This window comes from Balaenoptera musculus, chromosome 11 (assembly GCF_009873245.2).
Source record: "Balaenoptera musculus isolate JJ_BM4_2016_0621 chromosome 11, mBalMus1.pri.v3, whole genome shotgun sequence".
Lineage (NCBI taxonomy): Eukaryota > Metazoa > Chordata > Mammalia > Artiodactyla > Balaenopteridae > Balaenoptera > Balaenoptera musculus.
Genome location: NC_045795.1, coordinates 79567509 through 79590952, shown reverse-complemented (window position 1 = coordinate 79590952; position 23444 = coordinate 79567509). Strand labels below are relative to the sequence as shown.

The 23444-nt window shown below is 40.3% G+C and overlaps 1 protein-coding gene across 15 annotated transcripts in view; it reads left to right on the top strand.

Annotated features, from left to right (window-relative positions):
- MAGI1 (membrane associated guanylate kinase, WW and PDZ domain containing 1) overlaps nucleotides 1–23444 on the top strand; it is a 610393-nt gene that overhangs the window by 465422 nt on the left and 121527 nt on the right. For all 15 annotated transcript variants that reach the window (XM_036868494.1, XM_036868484.1, XM_036868492.1 and 12 more), the window contains exon 3: nucleotides 9853–9972. In XM_036868494.1, coding sequence (XP_036724389.1) covers nucleotides 9853–9972 — 120 coding nt within the window. The remainder of the gene's footprint in view (nucleotides 1–9852; nucleotides 9973–23444) is intronic.

Here is a 23444-nt window from a genome sequence, read left to right as displayed (position 1 = left end):
TATATTCATCAGTGATATTGGTCTGTAATTTTCTTTTTTTTGTAGTATCTTTGTCTGGTTTTGGTATCAGGGTGATGGTGGCCTCATAGAATGAGTTGGGAGTGTTCCTTCCTCTGCAATTTTTTGGAAGAGTTTGAGAAGGATGGGTGTTAGCTCTTCTCTAAATGTTTGATAGAATTCACCAGTGAAGCCATCTGGTCCTGGACTTTTGTTTGTTGGAAGATTTTTAATCACAGTTTCAATTTCATTACTTGTGATTGGTCTGTTCATATTTTCTATTTCTTCCTGGTTCAATCTTGGAAGGTTATACCTTTCTAAGAATTTGTCCATTTCTTCCAGGTTGTCCATTTTATTGGCATAGAGTTGCTTGTAGTAGTCTCTTAGGATGCTTTGTATTTCTGTGGTGTCTGTTGTAACTTCTCCTTTTTCTTTTCTGATTTTGTTGATTCGAGTCCTCTCCCTCTTTTTCTTGATGAGTCTGGCTAATGGCTTATCAATTTTGTTTATCTTCTCAAAGAACCAGCTTTTAGTTTTATTGATCTTTGCTATTGTTTTCTTTGTTTCTATTTCATTTATTTCCGCTCTGATCTTTATGATTTCTTTCCTTCTGCTAACTTTGGGTTTTGTTTGTTCTTCGTTCTCTAGTTTCTTTAGGTGTAAGGTTAGATTGTTTACTTGAGATTTTTCTTGTTTCTTGAGGTAGGCTTGTATAGCTATAAACTTCCCTCTTAGAACCGCTTTTGCTGCATCCCATAGGTTTTGGGTCGTCGTGTTTTCATTGTCATTTGTCTCTAGGTATTTTTTGATTTCCTCTTTGATTTCTTCAGTGATCTCTTGGTTATTTAGTAACGTATTGTTTAGCTTCCATGTGTTTGTGTTTTTTACGTTTTTTTCCCTGTAATTCATTTCTAATCTCATAGCATTGTGGTCAGAAAAGATCCTTGATATTATTTCAGTTTTCTTAATTTTACTAAGGCTTGATTTGTGACCCAAGATGTGATCTATCCTGGAGAATGTTCCGTGCGCACTTGAGAAGAAAGTGTAATCTGCTGTTTTTGGATGGAATGTCCTATAAATATCAATTAAATCTATCTGGTCTATTGCGTCATTTAAAGCTTCTGTTTCCTTATTTATTTTCATTTTGGATGATCTGTCCATTGGTGTAAGTGAGGTGTTAAAGTCCCCCACTATTATTGTGTTACTGTCGATTTCCTCTTTTATAGCTGTTAGCAGTTGCCTTATGTATTGAGGTGCTCCTATGTTGGGTGCATATATATTTATAATTGTTGTATCTTCTTCTTGGATTGCTCCCTTGATCATTATGTAGTGTCCTTCCTTGTCTCTTGTAACAGTCTTTATTTTAAAGTCTATTTTATCTGATATGAGTATAGCTACTCCAGCTTTCTTTTGATTTCCATTTGCATGGAATATCTTTTTCCATCCCCTCGCTTTCAGTCTGTATGTGTTCCTAGGTCTGAAGTGGGTCTCTTGTAGACAGCATATATATGGGTCTTGTTTTTGTATCCATTCAGCAAGCCTGTGTCTTTTGGTTGGAGCATTTAATCCATTCACGTTTTAAGGTAATTATTGACATGTATGTTCCTGTGACCATTTTCTTAATTGTTTTGGGTTTGTTTTTGTAGGTCCTTTTCTTCTCTTGTGTTTCCCACTTAGAGAAGTTCCTTTAGCATTTGTTGTAGAGCTGGTTTGGTGGTGCTGAATTCTCTTAGCTTTTGCTTGTCTGTAAAGCTTTTGATTTCTCCCTCAAATCTAAATGAGATCCTTGCTGGGTAGAGTAATCTTGGTTGTAGGTTCTTCCCTTTCATCACTTTAAGTATATCATGCCACTCCCTTCTGGCTTGTGGAGTTTCTGCTGAGAAATCAGTTGTTAACCTTATGGGAGTTCCCTTGTATGTTATTTGTCATTTTTCCCTTGCTGCTTTCAATAATTCTTCTTTGTCTTTAATTTTTGCCAATTTGATTACTATGTGTCTCGGCATGTTTCTCCTTGGGTTTATCCTGTATGGGACTCTTTGCACTTCCTGGACTTGGGTGGCTATTTCCTTTCCCATGTTAGGGAAGTTTTCGACTATAATCTCTTCAAATATTTTCTCTGGTCCTTTCTCTCTCTCTTCTCCTTCTGGGACCCCTATAATGCGAATGTTGTTGCGTTTAATGTTGTCCCAGAGGTCTCTTAGGCTATCTTCATTTCTTTTCATTCTTTTTTCTTTAGTCTGTTCCGCAGCAGTGAATTCCACCATTCTGTCTTCCAGGTCACTTATCCGTTCTTCTGCCTCAGTTATTCTGCTATTGATTCCTTCTAGTGTAGTTTTCATTTCAGTTATTGTATTGGTCATCTCTGTTTGTTTGTTCTTTAATTCTTCTAGGTCTTTGTTAATCATTTCTTGCATCTTCTCAATCTTTGCCTCCATTCTTATTCCGAGGTCCTGGATCATCTTCACTATCATTATTCTGAATTCTTTTTCTGGAAGGTTGCCTATCTCCACTTCATTTAGTTGTTTTTCTGGGGTTTTTTCTTGTTCCTTCATCTGGTATATAGCCCTCTGCCTTTTCATCTTGTCTGTCTTTCTGTGAATGTGGTTTTTGTTCCACAGGCTGCAGGATTGTAGTTTTTCTTGCTTCTGCTGTCTGCCCTCCGGTGATTGAGGCTATCTAAGAGGCTTGATGGGAGGCTCTGGTGGTGGGTAGAGCTGACTGTTGCTGTGGCGGTCAGAGCTCAGTAAAACTTTAATCCACTTGACTGTTGATGGGTGGGGCTGGGTTCCCTCCCTGTTGGTTGTTTTGCCTGAGGCAACCCAACCCTGGAGCCTACCTGGGCTCTTTGGTGGGGCTAATGACAGACTCTGGGAGGGCTCACGCCAAGGAGTACTTCCCAAAACTTCTGCTGCCAGTGTCCTTGTCCCCACGGTGAAACAGAGCCACCCCCTGCCTCTGCAGGAGACCTTTCAACACTAGCAGGTAGGTCTGGTTCAGTCTCCCCCAAGGTCACTGATCCTTCCCCTGGGTCCCGATGCGCACACTATTTTGTGTGCGCCTTCCAAGAGTGGGGTCTCTGTTTCCCCCAGTCCTGTCAAAGTCTTGCAATAAATTCCCACTAGGCTTCAAAGTCTGATTCTCTATGAATTCCTCCTCCCGTTGCCGGACCCCCAGGTTGGGAAGCCTGACATGGGGCTCAGAACCTTCACTCCAGTGGGTGGACTTCTGTGGCATAAGTGTTCGCCAGTCTGTGAGTCACCCACCCACCAGTTATGGGATTTGATTTTACTCTGATTGCGCCCCTCCTACCGTCTCATTGTGGCTTCTCCTTTGTTGTAGTAGTACTGCCTTTTATTGAATATCACTGTAATGGAATTATACAGTACGTAGCCTTGTGAGTCTGGCTTTTCTTAGACTTAGGCATTCTATTTGAGATTAATCCATGTTGTTGTGTACATCTGTACTTTAGCCAAGTTCATTGTAGGGATTTACCACAGTGTATCCATTCACCAGTTGAAGGATGTTCAAGTTGTTTTTCTCTTTTGGGTTGATTATGCATCGAGCTGCTATAAACACTTGTATATAGGTTTTCGTGTGAATGTAAGTTTTCATTTCTCTAGGATAAATATTTAGAAGTGTGATTTTGGGGTCATATGGTCGATTTATGTTTAACTTTTTAGCAAACTGCCAAACTCTTTTCCCCGTAGCTGTACCATTTTGCATCCTTGGCAACAACGTTTGAGAGTTCCAGTTGCTCCATGTTTTTGCCAGCATGTGGTATTGTAAGATTTTTTTTTTTAATCCATTGTGATAGGTATGTAGCAGTTAAGCATTTCCTTTTTACATGAATATATTTAAGTTTTTTAAACAGCTTTAACTTGAAGTGAAAATACTGAGTCAGTAGTACTGCTGGTACTGATAGGGCAAAAATTGTGTGAGTGGTAGGTAACTGAGTGAATTTGGGGAAACAACATGTTCTACTCTGCTTCATCTCCATCAACTAAAGAATAAATAGTATAAGGCTATCCTGTATATTTAACCAATTTCAAGCAATGTAAATACTTGTTTTATTATAGAAAATCATGCACTTTCTTTAACATGGAAGCGGTTGGGATGACTATAATTTTTGGAAGTCTTATTGTTAGATTTGGATAAGCAAGACCCAGATGAATTTAACATCAGTTGATATCCTTGAGTATTAACAGTTTAATCTTAGTAATGATCACTGTATTAGCAACCTGGCCTTGAGGCAAGTTGGATAGGTGCTGAGTGACAGCTTGCCTAGAAACCTAATGGTATTGGAAACACGTAGCAGTAGGAAATAGCATGTTAGTGTCTCATTTCTAGGATTTTTTTCTGCCTTAACTGGATATTTCAAGAGAATTTCTAGAATACGAAGAGAGAGCAAATGAGCTCCGAATCTGGTTTCATTTCTGTAGCCATAGTTTGTGGAGTTTGATGACAAGGAAGGTCGTTTTCTGATTTCCTCAGCAAGGGTCACTCATGCCAGGTACACTGAAAGTTTATGAACCATAGAATGTGCCCAAGAAGCAAGCAGCCACTCAAGCTTTCGGGACAAACGTTTGGGGGCATTGCTAACTCATACTGAGACAGTCAGCAGGGCATAGCTCAAATTAACTTGTTAAGTTATGATCTGGTGGCAGAAAAGCCTGATAGTATTCACTGCTCTGGTGCAAATCTTGTTAAATTTTAACACTTCAAAAGGACTCTGTTTAAGTGATGAACAGTTTGAGGTTTAAAAACCAAAATCAGGCAGAAAAATAGTGCCACCTTCTCAACTTTATTTGTCCTGTATTCCTATTCATAGCTAAAGTCAAGTGTTGGAGACATTGATGCTGGCTTTCTATGAGGTGGGAAACCTTGGGAAATATTGTGTGTTTGATTCACTTGGAGGCTCTATTCTTTGGCACGTTTTTGCAAGGACTAAGCTAATATTGAAGTTGTTTGAGTAGGAAGCCCAAGGATCAGGTAAAGATTTCTTAAATAATTATTTTATTTGATTTATAAAGTGCCAAAACAACTACGTGAGCAGTGGTGCAATTCAGAGAGATTTAAAGAAACAGTCCTTTTTTCTCTTCCCATTTCTGAACCCGCCCTCCTGAGGTTGCCACTGTTAAGGGTTTGTTCCCTCCATTTAACTATTTATTAACTCATAAAACATGCAGCATCCATAGGGCTTTCTTTCCTCTTTTTCAATAAAATGCAGTGATTTTTTTTTTTTTTTTGTACTTTATATCACTCAACTGTACATTGTAGATATTCTTTCTGGTAACTGCATGTACATCTAACAAGTATTCTTTATATAGCAAAAATATATATGTATATATATTTCCTAAGGGTGACTCTACCATATTTCATTCAGTCATTCCCATATTCATAGGCACTCAGTTTTATTTGTTTGTTTATTTTGGGGGACTGCATTTGTTTTGGTCTGGTTTTTGGGTTTTGTTTTGGCTATAAATGATGATGCCACAATTTATCTAAGGAGAATTTTTTTTTCTAAGAGACCATAGCCAATGGGAACCAAACGGAATTTTTAGTACAAAACATACAGTTTGACTAGATCATTTTTCAAAGCATATAAGAGTTTTTAAAAGGATGGGTTTCCTGTATGAGTACAAGATTCTGCAGTTTGGTATGTTTCTTGTTTTTATTTTGAGAGCTGGAAGTGCTTTGGGGGCATGCTAGTGAACATTGTACTGGAAATGCCCTCCTAGTTTAGAATTGCACTGGCTAGTCCAGTTGCCACATGTGGCTATTTAAATCTAAAGTAATTAAAATTAGATAAAATTTCAATTCAATTCCTCTGTCACATTAGCCACGTATCAATAACCACATGTATACAGATGTTGAACTATAACGTTGTACACCTGAAATGTATATAATCAAAATAATAATAACCAGATGTGGCTAGTGGCTACCATGTTAGACTCACATCTATGGATCATTTCCGTTATGGCAGCAAGTTCTATTGGCCAACAGTGGTTTCCAATGAGGGATAGTAAAGTCAGATTGCCTACTTTCAAATCATAGCTCTGCCCAGCTTACTTGTTATGTGACCTTGGGAAAGTTACTTTACTTCTCTGGGTATCAGCTTCCTCATCAAAAAATGAGTATAATAACAATCCTTCTGTGTTTCCTCGGAAGATTAGATACAGCAGTATCGATTAAGTGCTTAACACCTTGCCTAGGACGTAAGTAAGCATCCAGTAAATGGAAGCTATTATTTTTTTCCTGGTGTTTGATAATTTCTCTCTCTCTCTCTCTCTTTTTCTTTCTTTCTTTTTTTTTTTTCCCCCTTTTGGAAAGCGAGGAAGTGGGCACTGTGTTTGTTTGTTCAAACATAATAAGTGCAAGATATCGATGGCCTGATTTCTAGCTAGACCGGCAAAAAGCAATGTTGGTAGGCTATAGCAACCTCTGTTTGTCGGCCTGGTGATTTTTTTAAAATTTTTTTATTATGCTGTCCCCGAAAAACATGATAGAATTTGTTTTACTTCTCTTCTGCCAGGAAGTAACCCTTCTGGCTTTGTTAGAAGCGTGGTTTGTAATAATTGTACCCACCCCAGATGGCTTCTGAAAAACCTTTGAAATGCCATCTGCCAGGCGTGTGTCCAGCAGGCAGCCTCATTCTGCTGGAAGAAAAGAGGAGGCGGGGTCCCCTCCCAGGCCCTTTCTCCCTAGCGTCACTGAATGGAGCCTGGTCATGTGGGCCCAGACCCAGGGCAGGTTGCTCAGAGGATAACGGTGTAAACCTCCTCCTGGCCTGCAGAGTGGAAAGGTTTTGTCTGGGTAATAAACCCTGAAGGTTTTGTGGGTGGAGATATACCTGCCCCCACCCCCACCCCCTTCCCCTGCTGCTCAAAGGTCCTTCTAAGCATATTTATTTCCAGGGGAAAATGAGGTCTGCTCGTTTTCATTTTTCCTTTAAAATGTTCCATTTTTCAAGTTCTTGATTGTTTTCAAATCCTTTCAGGAAATTAAGACCCCGAGGTTATGTTGTCTTTATAGTTACACTGAGAAAATTGGTTCAGAAAACGTGGGAAGAAATGACAAAGATTAAAGATGGTTATTGGAGGGAAAAAAAAACCAATCCTGTGTGGTGTAGAAGACTTTAAAAACCCAACAAATCTTTTGTTTGGTCTTATTTATCCTCGTTTTGGGGGGGGGGGTGGATTAAGTTAATAGAATTTTGGTATGGAGGCCAAATATGTGAGTTGCCATATAAAACATATTTAGGACAGATTCTTTCACAGCAAGTTTCAAAGAGATTCTGTTCTCGCCCTGCGCTGGAATTTCCCACTATGATGTAGAACTGTTGTGGTTTCCAAGTAGCCGGCTGAACAGCTTTTGCACTTGGCTCTGAGGCATCACACCCTCCTCCTCTGCTCCCGCCTTGCTGACTGTTGTCTCTTAGTCTCCTCTGAGGATCTTCCTCCTCGTCTCAGTTTCTAAAAATTATAAGGTTTTTGTGTTTAAGTCAAACTTCTTGGCTGCTTTTTCTATACTCTCTCTCCCCCTCGATTATCTCTTTCTGTCTCTTGCCTTCAAATGCCAGTGGTTTTACTGATGACTCCCAAGTCAAGACCCAACCGCCACTCTGATCTTCAGATTTACATAGTCACCTGTCACAGCTCTCTACATCCAGGTGTCTGATAGGCATTTCATACTTTTTACATGTTCAGAAGTGAACTCTTAAATTTTTTCCCCTAAAAGCCATTTCCCCCATCTTCTTGATCTCTGTAAATGGCAGAACCCATTTGCCCAGGTCAAATAATAAGATGGCAGTCCTTATTCTTTTGTTTTTCTTATACACTCCATCCACTCCATCAGCAGGTTCTGTCTTTAAAATATAGACTTAGCATGGCCTGAGGAGTTGATGTACTTTTAATACATCTGTCCTGCGGCCTGTCTTATAGCTGTTTAAAATGTTTACAATTCATAATAGAAATCTCACTGCTTCTTGTCACCTTTGTCTACTGTTCCTGTCTGTGCCCTGATTTTTTTTTTCTCACCTGGACACTGTAGTAACCAACTAACTTGTCTTCTTGCTTCTGTTTTTGCCCACCTCACCCTCCTACTCTGCCTGTTTCCTGCTCAGTGATCTTTTAAAAATAAATCATGGTACCATCCTGCTCAGAACCCTCTAGTGGCTTCGCATCATCCTTAGAATAAAATATGAAATGTTTGCTGTGGCCAGCATCATCTGGCCACTTGAGGAAACTGAGAAATAGCAGAAGCTCAGGAACATGCCCAAGACCACAGCCTGGTGAGCCAGACAGACTATGAATTCATCATTCCCATTCTATATACCTGCTCTACAGCAGTATATGGCACAGTTTATGCTTCTGGAATACCCACCGTGTGCTTGACACCAGAGATATAAACATTGTGAAGCACCTCAGTGGCCTTGTCATCGTCTGTCAGGGGAGCCAGAAATGGGAACAAATTAGGATACACTACAAGAGTAGACTGCTGGACACTATACAATCAGGCTTCTTTACCAGAAAGTCCCATCGTGCTGGGCAGAAGCTAACATTTGTAATATAATTGTTCTATGGACAGTTTGCAGCTGTTTATAACACTCAAATTTCAGATAATAGAAAAACGGGGCTTGTTTAAAAATGTGTTTAGCCTGAATGAAATATGCAACAAGTGTTGAGTTTTTTGATTTAAGAGAATTCTGGATATCCACTGTAAGTGCATGGAAATTCACATGATCAGAGACTGTGCTCTGCCATGAGCACTGGAGCTAACATACATACAGTTGCTTATTTCATTGTTTTAGGGAGAATTAGGACTAGGGAAAAATCCCTGCTTATTATATTAAAAAAACATTGATCTGAAAGCGCCATAGGTAATGGTGCCTTGCAAAATAAACCCATGTTGATCATATCCCCTAACTTGAATGTAGGAGAAGTCATGAGTTTTGCTCTTTTTTGGTCTCCCCTAACGTTGAACATAGGTTCCTAGTATACACTATGTAATTGCTTCTTGGTTTATTTTCTTTTTTTGTTTTGTGTGTAAACCATATTCCTTCCACACTTTGGGGTGAGGTTGGGCTAAATTGATAGGTCTCCCGCCCAGCACCTGAGCTGGGTGACTTAAATATTCTAGAGGCTCTGTGTTATTTCATAAGAAGAATCGTTATATTTATTAGTCTTTGATGAGATTAATTCAGGGGGAGAATTTTCTAGCAAATGCATTGTCCTTTTTCTCCCATCAGAACTTATGGGTGGCCTCTTTTTGCCAAACATATTAATTACATGGAGAGCAGCAACATTTTAATCCCTGGGAGGTATCCAGCCACAGATCTTGGGCAATTGAATTTCTCTGGTGATGTGTTTATGCAGTGGCTGTCATTTTCTTCAAAGGGCTTATTACATTGGAAGTTGCCAGATGTGTTGAGGAACACAAGAATTTTGAGGCCTATGATAAAAATATAAACCCCTTAGGCTCTGAGCTTAAGGTGGATGTCTTTTTTAGAACTTACTGGATCCCTAAAAGCTGCTGATTGTGAATGTCATCTGTATAAAATCCAGTTCACCCTTTTCGTTCAGTGCGTTTTTTTAAGTGATAAAAATCTCCCTGGGTTGCCTCGCTGTGCTTGGTTTCTCTTTCTTGCATTTGAGGGGCCCAGGCATCAAGGATGGAAGTGAGGATACTTTTCCTGCTAGAAAGAAGTTGTCTTTGCCAGGTCCCTGTCTCAGTAGGTTGGTCTGTCAGTTTAGGTACTCCAGCTGACTGAACAGGTTATTTTAATTACACCTGGATGGGGTACTCCCTGTTTCAGTGGACTGATGATTTCTTGTGCCTTTGTCTTGTCTGCTGCAGGCACAACCCGGTCTCCCAGAGAAGGAGAGGTGCCTGGCGTGGACTACAGCTTTCTGACTGTGAAGGAGTTCTTGGACCTCGAGCGGAGCGGGACTCTTCTAGAAGTCGGCACCTACGAAGGTGAGCTGATGTGTATGGCAGCGGTGAGGACACCTGTCTGCTGGGGCCTGCAGAGGATCCAGGGCCATCCAGGCAAAGATTCTGTGGACTAGTGAAGTCTGAACATCTCTAGGAGACTGCAGTTCACCTGAAGGGGAATAATAATAATAAAATATATGGAATATGGAATAAGGCTTTGTGGAGCGCTTTAAAAGTAATTGGGGTTTTTCTTTTCCCTCAAGTTTTCTCTAATTTATTGATTTAAACATGTGCGTGCATGTGTGTGTGTGTGCATGTGTGTGTGTGTTTAATATGGGCATGTATGGTATAAGAAAGAAGAGGAAGAAGAATCATAGTCAGTCATAAAATATGACCTTATTGGTAGTGTTGTCTTAATCTCAAGGGACTGGAATGTCATTTTTTACCACCAATTGCTATTTAATGTATTTTTTGAGTAGATGATACATTTACATGGTTCCTAAAGCAGAATATTTCAGAAGTATTCAATAAGTAAGCTCTTTCCTAGATCTGTCTTCCACCTGCCTAATTTCCATTTCTCCTTTCCCCAGATATTACAACCGCTGTTACTCGTTTCTGATTTCCCTTCTGAAACTGTTTAATGTTAATACAAACACATGTGCGAGTGTACACATACTCATATGTGTTTCATATGTGTGTGCTCATTTCTTCCCTGTTTTATACAGAAGGTAGTATACACTACATGCTGTTTGGCACTTTGCTCTTTTATATAACAGTATGTCGTACAGGTCTTCGCAGTTCAGTAATAGAGCACTTCTTGTTTTCTTTTTTAAGTGGCTGTGTAATCTCTTCAAATAGGTGGACCATAATTTATTTAACGTGGTCCCTTTGGATAAACATTTTTAATATTTCAAAATACAACTGTGTTGAATAACATGGATATAAATCATTTCACACAGGTGAAAATAAATCTGTAGGATGAGATCCTACAAATCAGATTGCAAGCTCAAAGCCAAATGTAGGGGGGGAAATTAAACTTAATCTTGTCTGAAAACAATATTATAGCTTGATTGCCCTGTTGAGTGTTATTATTTGAGACAGAAGGGCATACTATGATACTATTAATAATAAGTAGGTCAAGTTATTATATTATGTGTACTTTTTCTAAACTCAAAATTTGGACTTATTGGGCTTCCCTGGTGGCGCAGTGGTTGAGAATCTGCCTGCTAATGCAGGGGACACGGGTTCGAGCCCTGGTCTGGGAGGATCCCACATGCCACAGAGCAACTGGGCCCGTGAGCCACAATTACTGAGCCTGCGCGTCTGGAGCCTGTGCTCCGCAACAAGAGAGGCCGCGATAGTGAGAGGCCCACGCACCGCGATGAAGAGTGGCCCCCGCTTGCCGCAACTAGAGAAAGCCCTCGCACAGAAACGAAGACCCAACACAGACAAAAATAAATTAATTAAATTAAATTAAATTTAAAAAAAAAGATATCATCATGTAATGGCAATTCTATAAATCTGGATTAAAAAAATATATATTTGGACTTACTGGACGATCCCAGTGGCATTTTCAAGATGAGACTTAAAAACAAAGGATGAATATGAAATAGGCTATTGTTTTATTAGGGGTATTGTAACTTTGATATGATAATCGCCCTGTTCCGGGCAGTGGCTAATAATTAAGTAATGATCATAAATCTTAGGGATGCTGATTCTGGTTTGATATTTTTTGCAGGACGACAGGGAAGAACATTATCTTTGTACCTACTCTTTATTTTCAAATTGTGAATATACATTTAACATTGGTTAGGTATTAATCAAATTCCTGTATTGTGAATTCAGGAAGATTTACTTTGAGTATTGCTGATTATCAGTTGTCGTAGTTTCCTTGAGGTGTTGGGATGTGACTGGTGGTTGGTGGGCTGGGAGGGCATCTGAGAATGCCCGAGGCAAGAATGATTTATTAAGGTCTAGGAGTGAGGGGAGGGAAGGGATGGGGGCCTGAGTGGAGGTACCAAGAGCTTCTTCAATGTGTTGTTTTGTAAATGTGAATCCAGTTAAAAATTCAGGTGGCTAAGAATAGAGCAAGTGTGGATCCTCTTTGGTTTAAGAAAGTGAATTGTCTTATCTGAAATCAGTTATTATGCCCATCAGGGGAGCTTGTGCCCCTAATATAAAAAACATCCATTTGCCTTTTTGGAGAGGTTAGATGTGGGAGTGGTTGTGAAATGCCAAAGAGTACTGGGTTGAAAAAGAAAAGTATGTGGTTAGACAACAGCTTGTCTGGGACAAAAAAGAAAATCAACTCATTTTATTGAGGTGGTTATGTTACAAGTGTTACATAGGTGGAGTCACTTTATTTTCCCAATAATTTGATCACTTTGACGGAGGTAGCTATTATCCCTGACTTTTTAGATGGGGATGCTGAGGCCAGGTATCATTTAGGAACTTTCTCAAGGTTGTGCAGCTGGTTCTAGAAGGCAAGAGCCAGGAAACAAACACAGTTGTTGGACTTTCAGATCCCATGCACTTTCTTGAAAACCCCAGGAGATCCTGGATGTAACTAAAAAGTTGTAAAAATAGCTCATTGGTACTTTCACCCAACTTCCTGGTGGGTAGCAACAGGAAAAAGTTTTTCAGAAAATGTCTTATCATCCTTCCACAAAACCATCTTTCTGTGAATGTCGCTCAGTTATTTTGGAGTTGAAATTCTCTTTCGCCACATATGAATCCACTCCATTTTTCACCCATTTGACTGTGTTCTTCAGCCTTTTGACCTTTTAGCTGTATGATTTCCCTGTCATATGAGACAGCTCATAGTTTTTTGGAAGCAACTGGAATATATTGTGTTGACTCTCATAAGCTGGAAGCAAAATGGAATTTTTATGAAATGCTGGATACTGTCACAGGAATAGGGCAGGATAGACCTTCAAGAGCTTTCTCTGTCTTTGCTCCCCCTGGACTAGCCCCTTGATGGCAGCTCTGTCTATTGGACAGTAGCAAGTGTGCAGGCTGGGCTGTGGCCCTGGCAGAGTTTGAGTCTCAGGCCCTCTGTTGTTGAGCTGTGTGCCCTCCAGCAAGTTGCTTAATGCTCCATGTCTTCATTTTCCCTTCGGCAGAATGAGGATAATAATAGTGCTTTCTCATAGGTAGGATTAAATGAGACAATAATTGGAAAGGGCTGAGCACAGCATCTGACACATGTAAGCTCTCCATCAGCGTGTTAGCTTTTATATTTACACACACGACCGGTCTGAAATTGCCACCCTGGTGGATGGGTTCCCTCCCCCTTCTCCTAGTCAGTAAACCAGTGGATTTACCAGTAAAATATCTTTATTTACTTCCCAGGTACTCACTGTCTGTTTCCCCTGCTCACATTGTTTTTCCTCTTGGCCTGTCCTGGTTCCAAAGAGGAAGACACCACAACACAAATCACTCTTCACAGCAAGACTTTTAAACAGTTTTAAGGAAAAGTCATGAATGTACATGATGGAATTCTTTCTAGAGTAAAGAACTTAAGTATATTTGAGTCTAAATTGATTCTCCTCCTCTTCCTAGGAAACCACTGTTAAAGGGTCTAGTGCAAAGATTCAGAAAACTTAGACATAATCGGCATAAACATATGTATACCTGTTTATTTCACTGCAATTCTTGTCCATTGTACTTAACACATCTTGGAGGTGTTTAAGTGCACAGTCCCACCTCATTCTTTATAAATGCTGCAGCATATCCATTGTATGAATATATGTAGTTTATTTATCGAGTTCCCCTGCAGATGGACATTTGGATGCCCCTTCCCCCGCTTTTTTTGGTGTTTTGTAAACAGTGCTGACATGAACATCTCTGTGCAAATATCTCACTCTACTGTTTTGAGTAGATCTGTAGAGCAGGTTCCTGACAGTGCTGTTTTAAAGCCAGCCCTTCTGAGCCCACACAGTTCATTTCAGCATTTCCCCAGGCGCAGGGTGTGACGTACAGGGCAGAAGACCAAAGCAGCTCTGCCTTTGAAGGTGCTTATGTTCTTTAGTTAATTATTTCTGCCAACGTTTGTCCAGTGTACACTACGTGCTGGGTGCTTTTCAAAGCACATTATGTGTACCAACTCACTTAATTACCCAGTAATCCTACGAGCTGGGTACAGTTTATCCCCATTTTACAGAAGAAGAGTATGAGGCCCAGAAATGCCCGTTGTCTTTGCTAAGTTCATGGAGTGAGCCCGAGATAGAGCTGGGAATCAAACCCAGGCTGATGTGGCTCTAGGGTCTCTATAGACCCGCAGTCTTGGGAGACAAATTAAATTTAAACAATTTCAAGAGACGTGATGAATGTTCTGAGAAGGAAACTACAAGGGTGCCCCAGAAGCATCTAGCAAGGGTGCTGCATCGAATTTCGCATCAGATTCGGTCCCCTGGAGGAAGTGGCCTTTGACCTGAAGCTCGTCAGAGGATCTCATTAGTTCAGTGTTTCAGCACCAGCCACAAAGCCTGAATTCAGAAAGAGCAAATGCAATGAAGCAAGAAAAGGTCAGAACGCTGGTCCTAGAGATGGAGGAGCAGGGAACCATTTCTTGCTTCCTGTAGAACCAATGCCATCCAGTAGGACTTTCTTCAGTGATGGAAATGTTCAGTATTCTGAGCTGTCCAACATGGCAGCCACTGGCCACATGTGATTTTTGTGACTGAGAAACTGGATTTTAAATTTAATAGTTTAAACTAATTTGCCTTAAATAGTCATATGTGCCTGATGGCTGCCATATTTTCCAGGGCAGTTCTTTTTTTTTTTTTTTTAGCATCTTTATTGGAGTATAATTGTTTTACATTGTTGTGCTGGCTGCTGCTGTATAACAAAGTGAATCAACTCTACGTATACGTGTATCCCCATATCCCCTCCCTCTTGCGTCTCCCTCCCACCCTCCCTATCCCACCCCTCTAGGTGGTCACAGAGCACCGAGCTGATCTCCCTGTGGTATGCGGCTGCTTCCCACTAGCTATCTGTTTTACATTTGGTAGTGTATATATGTCCATGCCACTCTCTCACTTTGTCCCAGCTTACCCTTCCCCCGCCCCGTGTCCTCAAGTCCATTCTCTACGTCTGCCTCTTTATTCCTGTCCTGCCCCTAGGTTCTTCAGAACATTTATTTTTTTAGATTCCATATATGTGTTAGCATACAGTATTTGTTTTTCTCTTTCTGACTTACTTCACTCTGTATGACAGTCTCTAGGTCCATCCACCTCACTACAGATAACTCAATTTCATTTCTTTTTATGGCTGAGTAATATTCCATTGTATATATATGCCACATCTTCTTTATCCACTCATCTGTCGATGGTCACTTAGGTTGCTTCCATGTCCTGGCCATTGTAAATAGTGCTGCCTTGAACATTGTGGTACATGACTCTTTTTGAATTATGGTTTTCTCAGGGTATATGCCCAGTAGTGGGATTGCTGGGTCATATGGTAGTTCTATTTTTAGTTTTTTAAGGAACCTCCATACTGTTCTCCATAGTGGCTGTATCAATTTACATTCCCACAAACAGTGCAAGAGGGTTCCGTTTTCTCCACACCCTCCCTAGCATTTATTGTTTGTAGATTTTTTGATGATGGCCATTCTGACCAGTGTGAGGTGATAACTCACTGTAGTTTTGATTTGCATTTCTGTAATGATTAGTGATGTTGAGCATCCTTTCATGTGTTTGTTGGCAATCTGTATATCTTCTTTGGAGAAATGTCTATTTAGGTCTTCTGCCCATTTTTGGATTGGGTTGTTTGTTTCTTTAATATTGAGCTGAATGAGCTATTTATATATTTTGGAGATTAATCCTTTGTCCGTTGATTCGTTTGCAAATATTTTCTCCCATTCTGAGGGTTGTCTTTTCGTCTTGTTTATAGTTTCCTGTGCTATGCAAAAGCTTTGAAGTTTCATTAGGTCCCATTTGTTTATTTTTGTTTTTATTTCCATTTCTCTAGGAGGTGGGTCAAAAAGGATCTTGCTGTGATTTCTGTCATAGAGTGTTCTGCCTATGTTTTCCTCTAAGAGTTTTATAATGTCTGGCCTTACATTTAGGTCTTTAATCCATTTTGAGTTTATTTTTGTGTATGGTGTTAGGAAGTGTTCTAATTTCATTCCTTTATATTGTAGCTGTCTAGTTTTCCCAGCACCAGTTATTGAAGAGGCTGTGTTTTCTCCATTTTATATTCTTGCCTCCTTTATCAAAGATAAGGTGATGATACGTGGGTGGGTTTATCTCTGTGTTTTCTATCCTGTTCCATTGATCTATATTTCTGTTTTCGTGCCAGTACCATACTTTCTTGATTACTGTAGCTTTGTAGTATAGTCTGAAGTCAGGGAGCCTGATTCCTCCAGCTCTGTTTTTCTTTCTCAGGATTGCTTTGGCTATTCGGGGTCTTTTGTGTTTCCATACAAAGTGTGAAATTTTTTGTTCTAGTTCTGTGAAAAATGCCATTGGTAGTTTGATAAGGATTGCATTGAATCTGTAGATTGCTTTGGGTAGTAAAGTCATTTTCACAATGTTGATTCTTCCAGTCCAAGAACATGGTATATCTCTCCATCTGTTTGTATCATCTTTAATTTCTTTCATCAGTATCTTATAGTTTTCTGCATACAGGTCTTTTGTCTCCTTAGGTAGGTTTATTCCTAGGTATTTCATTCTTTTTGTTGCAGTGGTAAATGGGAGTGTTTCCTTAATTTCTCTTTCAGACTTTTCATCATTAGTGTATAAGAATGCAAGAGATTTCTGTGCATTAATTTTGTATCCTGCTACTTTAGTAAATTCATTGATTAGCTCTAGTAGTTTTCTGGTAGCATCTTTAGGATTCCTTATGTATAGTATCATGTCATCTGCAAACAGTGACAGTTTTACTTCTTCTCTTCCGACTTGGATCCCTTTTATTTCTTTTTCGTCTCTGATTACTGTGACTAAAACTTCCAAAACTATGTTGAATAATAGTGGTGAGAGTGGCCAGTCTTGTCTTGTTCCTGATCGTAGTAGAAATGGTTTCATTTTTTCACCATTGAGAATGATGTTGGCTGTGGGTTTGTCATATATGTCTTTTATTATGTTGAGGTAAGTTCCCTCTCTGCCCACTTTCTGGAGAGTTTTTATCATAAATGGGTGTTGAATTTTGTCAAAAGCTTTTTCTGCATCAATTGAGATGATCATATGATTTTTATCCTTCAGTTTGTTAATATGGTGTATCATATTGATTGATCTGCATATATGGAAGAATGAAAGCTCCTGCAAGGACGGGTGAGGACCTACTCAAGAAGATCCTTCCCTCCTCACTCATCTGACTTCAGAGAGCTAAGCGCATCTTTTAAGAATTAAGCTCCTTTAGGAAAGCGTAATTTTGAATCCTGCCAAAGAGGATGTTACTACAGAGGAGAGGCGATCTTCTTTATGTACATTCCGTGACATACGATAGGGCAGACAAGTAGAGTGAACCAATAAAACCTCAAGATCTGATAACCTTCCAAATATTCTTTCAGGTCCAATATTTGTTTGGGGTTTAGAATTGCCGGGTTGTAAAATTTTAAAGCTGGAAAGGCAGTAGAGCTCATCTCTTCAGAAGACAGAACTGAGATCCAGAGAGAGAATGGTCTAAGATGGGGTCCCCAACCCCCTGGCTGTGGACCGGTATGGGTCCGCGGCCTGTTAGGAATTGGGCTGCACAGCAGGAGGTGAGTGGTGGGCGAGCAAGTGAAGCTTCATCTGCCGCTTCCCATTGCTCGCATTACCGCATGAACCATTCCCCGCACCCCCATCCGTGGAAAAATTTTCTTCCACGAAACCGGTCCCTGCTGCCAAAAAGGTTGGGGACTGCTGGTCTAAGACACCAAAGAGAAATAGGGACAAAACCCGGCTAAATGCCCCTCACTCAGGTCATGTCCCAGGCAGGACTGGGATGCCAGTCTTTCCTGAGTCTGCTGCCTGGAAATGGATACTTTTCTTGTAGAGTCTCTTACTAGTTTGTACATTCATTCATTTATTCATTAAAGATAAAATGCTGAACAAAACCAGACATGAGCATTGCCCTTATGGGTCTTACAGTCTAGTTCATGAGACACATTATTCAAACAATCTCAGAAATAAATATACATTTGTATGTATGTTACAGGTATCAGGATATTTAAAGGAGACCATATGATGGGGAGATTTGATGTCTCTGGGGTTGGGAAATGCTTCCCATGGAGAAGCATTATAGTATTGAGATGAGCTCTGGTGGTTGAGCTGGAGTTAGGTTGCTAGATTTAGCAAATAAAAATACAGAATACCAGTCTTGCATTTTATCTGGCAGCCCTACATGGAGTTAGCTTTAGACTACGTTGGTAGTGGTGGTGATAAGTTGACTGAATCTTGAGATATATGTGTGATTGTGTGTGTGTGGGGGGGGTATGCTCTTTTATTAGTATAGGTATCTTAGAAAATACTGTAATTTTTAGAGGAGTTACACATTATTTTATCAACAGTATGAGATGTTTATGTGGACTTGGTTATCATAAGAAGGAAGTAGAAGATTCAGGTGATGATATTCCTCCTAGGATGACTCCTAGTTTCTGTCTTAGAAAACTGGGTAGATGCTGGCACCGTTTGCTGAGATAAGAAGCGCTGGAAAAGGCCAGGTTTGGTGTGTGTGGTGGGGGGAGTGGGGTCAGGGGCTCCATGATGAAATTTTCCATCCCCTTCAGCTATAATGCCTGGTATATGATGCGTACCCTCGAACAGAGTAGAGGCCCTTCCTCACCGTGTAAGGAACCTAACTATTGCCCCTCACATGGTATAAAAGTTGTGAGTGGAGCTCATAATTGGTCTTGGCTCTGCAATTTGAACCAACTTCTCATTCTGTCACTAGATGCAATCAACATCGAGGCAAGTCAAAGAAGACAAGACTAAATGTGTCTTTCCTCCTTGGCCCAACTTCCTAATTGTGACACTGAGCTAACCTATTTGATAAAGCTCTTGAAATAAATCAGCAGCACCATCTCCTTTTTGCCTTGCTTTCCTTTTATTTTTTCCTGTTGACATTTGTGCTCAGTAAGACAGGTTGCTGCCTCAGCCAGCCCTTGGGGCTTCTCCGGGAGAGAGTTTACAAGGGCTGAACTATTCAGTGGGGTGGTTCCAAACATGCCTGTTTTACAAATGCCTCTGGGTAGAAGAGGCTGATTATACACTTTGAGCTTGCAAAGATTGCCCCTCAGCATGGAAGTGCGGTGCCAGTGTGACATTTCCAATTGGAGTTATGGGTTGCATATCTCTGCATGTTAATTACGAAGGGGGGGGGGTGTCAGCCTTCAATAATGGTACTGTTCTGCTTCCTAGAAGGTCTACAAAAAGGCAGCTGCCAAGGGTCTACTTTGAGGGGACACGGAGATAAAGCAGGGGTGAAGAGAGTTCTTGTTTGTCATTGAGGAAGACGAGACCATCTGGAGTCCTGTTCTTTGGCAGGCCTCAGCAGCCGTCTGTTGGGATAAGCTCTGTTGGCAAACTCCACCATGCAGTGTTCTCTGTTGATAACGAAAGAACCAAAGAAAATCTGTGTGACAATTGTCCGTTCCTCTGCCTGTGAAGACGAGGAGGCTGAGGCCAGGGATGTTTCCCTTAATTTTCTGCTCAGAGATCCCCAGCAATTCCTGGAGTCGAGAGCATAGATGATCGGGACAGATCCATGTTTAAATGCCAGTCATCACTTATGCATTGTGTGAATGTCAATTTCTTCATCTGAAAATGGGAATATTGATGGTTTGGTTTTTTTTTTTCTGTAGGATTGTTAAAGGTTAGAATTAGTGAATGTGTGGCTAGTGACCTGGTAGGTGCACAATAAAGGTAACTTTTTGTTAATGTTGTTCTTTATTTTTTTATAAATTTATTTATTATTTATTTATGGCTGAGTTGGCTTTTTGTTGCTGCACGCGGGCTTTCTCTAGTTGCGGCAAGTGGGGGCTACTCTTCGTTGTGATGCACGGGCTTCTCATCGCGGTGGCTTCTCTTGTTGCGGAGCATGGGCTCTAGGCACTCGGGCTTCAGTAGTTGCGGCGTGTGGGCTTCAGTAGTTGTGGCTCATGGGCTCTAGAGCACAGGCTCAGTAGTTGTGCCACACAGGTTTAGTTGCTCCGTGGCATGTGGGATCTTCCCGGACCAGGGCTCGAACCCGTGTCGCCTGCATTGGCAGGCGGATTCTTAACGCTGCACCCACCAGGCAAGCCCCTAATGTTGTTCTTAAATATATACTTTGGATAACAATGCCATCTTTTACATCGTAGAGCTGTTATCTGCTCACAGCATCAGGTGCAATTTGAGACACTGGGGTTTATTACATGCTAATATTGTGCCAGCACAATGCTGAGTGCTTTATACACGTGGTCTGTTGACATCTATCTCTGTTAGGTGGATACTAGTCTTTATACCATGAGAACTGAGGCTGGAAAGAGAGAGGTCCTTTACCTTAGGGTGACAAAGCTGTTAACCTTATTTTTGCCCTTTTTGGTCTTAAGTTTCAAAGGTAAATGGCACTGGCAAGAACAAACCTCTAATTATAGGACATGGGCTTACTGTCCTTCTGTGCATGCACATCATAGATTTGTAGGGTGGAGCAGGTCGGAAAAGGAAGAGTAAAAAGAAAGTGATGGGAGCCTGGCCACCTCAGGACGTGTGTGTTGGCTAACACGGGGACTATCGGATGGTCAGGTTCGTGTCTCTTAGAAATGATGCAGGGAGTCTCTTGTGCATACTCTCTGTAAGGTTTGTGTTTCTCCCATGGCTAGGCTTGGTCTGATGGTGACCAGAGTGGAAATGATTGATAAGGTGGAGAGTTTCCCGGAAGGGCGGGGTTCTGAATTTAAGTGCCTGGGCGTCCAGGTAGGTGGAGTGAGAGAGTATATAGGGCTGGTAGAGGCAGTGCTGGTGGTAACTGTGGCAAATGGGGGAGTGCATGAGCCATCTTGCCCTTGGTTGCATGGAAAGACAACGTGGGATCATGGCATGACCCCATCAGCCAAAAGTGCAGGGTCCAAAACCAGATTCACCCAAAATCAATTCACTGAAAGACCAGTCTGTGAATTATAGAGGATTTTTGAAGTTTAAGGTTTTCTTCTATCCCTCCTGTGTGCATGCCCCTTTATCTGCCAGGACCTTTGCATTGCAACAGCCTTAGGGCACTCTTCTAGATTGGGGCCCAGATGTTTGTCTGGCAAGGGCTGGGCAGACCAAGGGTAGGAGCCAAAACCTTTGTGCAGAAATCCTTAATTCAGTGAGTGTGTTCCTGGTGAATTTGGTCACACACTTGTCACCAACATTGCCTATAAAAGACAAATCCAAAGAACCAGACCTTACAGTTTGTCAAGCAGCACCTCCCAGTATATCCAGATTTTAATCAGAAATATTCAGTTTTTAAATGTTGGTCACTGATTCAGATGATTTTTAAAAATATATCTGCAAAGGAAAGTTGAACCCTCTGCCCTTAGAAAACCACGAGATAGAAGCTTTTCTGTAAAGGTTGTAGGCAATACGGGAAATTAGAAATGCTGGAGAAGTTTGAATAATTACACCGTCTCAAACTTATAATACCTTATAGTTTACAGGATACCTTCAAGAATGTTACATCATTTGATTTTCATGATAATCCTGTGATGTTGTTAGAGCTCATGCTACCATTCCCATTTCACAGAGAAAGTGAGACTGAGAGTAAATAACTTGCCCAAGGTTATTTGGTCATTGGCATTGCTTGTTCCTTTACATCAGTAAAGGAATGGTACTCAGCTACCATGTGGCAAGCACTTCAGACACATTGTCTCATTAATCCTTCCAACAAGGTGTAAGGAACCTCATTTTAAAGATTAGAAACATACACTATTAACATTAAGTAGCATTTATCAAGCCTCCCTGTAGTGAAGCCTTTTATGTGTGCTAAAGGTATGAAATGGACTGTCTCATTGTATTCTCATAATAGGCACGCTAGGTAGAAACTCGGTATTCTTAAAATTCCCAATTTTACAGAAGAGGATGAAGAGTTTTTTTAAAAATGGTTAAATGACTTGGCCAGGGTTATATAACCAATTAGCAGTGAAGTTGGCATTTGAATCCCAGGCTGTGCTCTTCCAAGATCTTTGTCACTGCCATGTGCCGAGCACTGCCAATGCCTATATATTAGATTAACCCAAATGAAATTGCTGATATTCGGCAGTTTGTCTTTTACAACAGCAATTATGTACCGTTCAACCTACTAATATGTACTTTATCTGTCTCCAATTGATCTTAAAGCTAATTTCCAGAAACAGGAAACAATGATGAATAAGTGGGTTGTTTGGGGGAGTTTGTAATTGCATTGAGAAATCTGCTAATCATTTATTAACCTCAGAAAGACCCTGAACTTGACAACTGAGGAAAATCCACACATATTTGTCAAATTTAACTAGAACTTTTCTTTTTCACACATTTATTTCTGTCATAAACTGAGGATGCCTAAGTTTTAATTGATTTTTAAATGACAGTAGTTTCATGAACATTGCCTTGGCTTAATGGCACTGAAAATGAGTGATAATGATTGCAAAATTATAACTATAAAATTATGAATAAAGGGTCCTATCTTTTAGTCACATCTTTCAGTGTAAGATTCTTATTTGCAGACATTGGTCTTACTTTAACCTCTAACTCAAAAATGTACATGATGTTTTGGTATAATAGTGATCATAAGGAATTAGAATTGATTCCTTAGAGGTTTGTCTCTATCTTTTGTGCACGATGAAGATTACTGTGTAAATAGTTAGCTGTTTTACTTACCTAAACCTCACTAACGGTCTTCAGTTCATGAAAATAGTCAACGCTGCAGCTGTGTTCCAACTTCATCAAAGGCACGGTTCATCCTTTGGTTGTAACCTCTTTAGAAATGCGGGTTGAGTCTTGGTTCATACATGTGTTCATTCTTCCCTGTGCTTGTGTTACTCCCTAAAAACACACATGGATGCCTTTTCTTCAAGCTGGTTCTGTTCAATCCCTATACCTTTAAGTTGGAAACCTGAAAGAAGTTTTTTGAAGAGGTTGAAATATTACCTTCTGTGAAAGAACTGTAATGATTGAATTGAATACAAGCCACCAGAATGCACTTATCAGGTTTCTATTTGGTTTCCTTCAAATTCAAACATGGTGCCCGGTAGTCTACTACTGCTCTTTTTAATATGCATTTTCAGGGTTCCCCTGCTGAAACACGCTGTTTACACCACTCTCAAAGAAAGTGGGTGCATATACTCATAAATTTGATGATTCATAAAATATTTTAGAGAAATAGTGTTAAGAAAGAAATTTTTAATTATAAAGATAAATTTAATGGATATAAATTCTTTATCACCTATGTGTCTCATGCTAAGCAGCATACTACTGTCTCCCTTTCTTTTTGTGCTTGTGTAATAAAATGTGTATTTTATATAATTATGTGCTGAGGTTAGACAATGCGGTAAGATTCTTGGGAAGAAACTGTGTACAGGATTTGTTATTATTTAC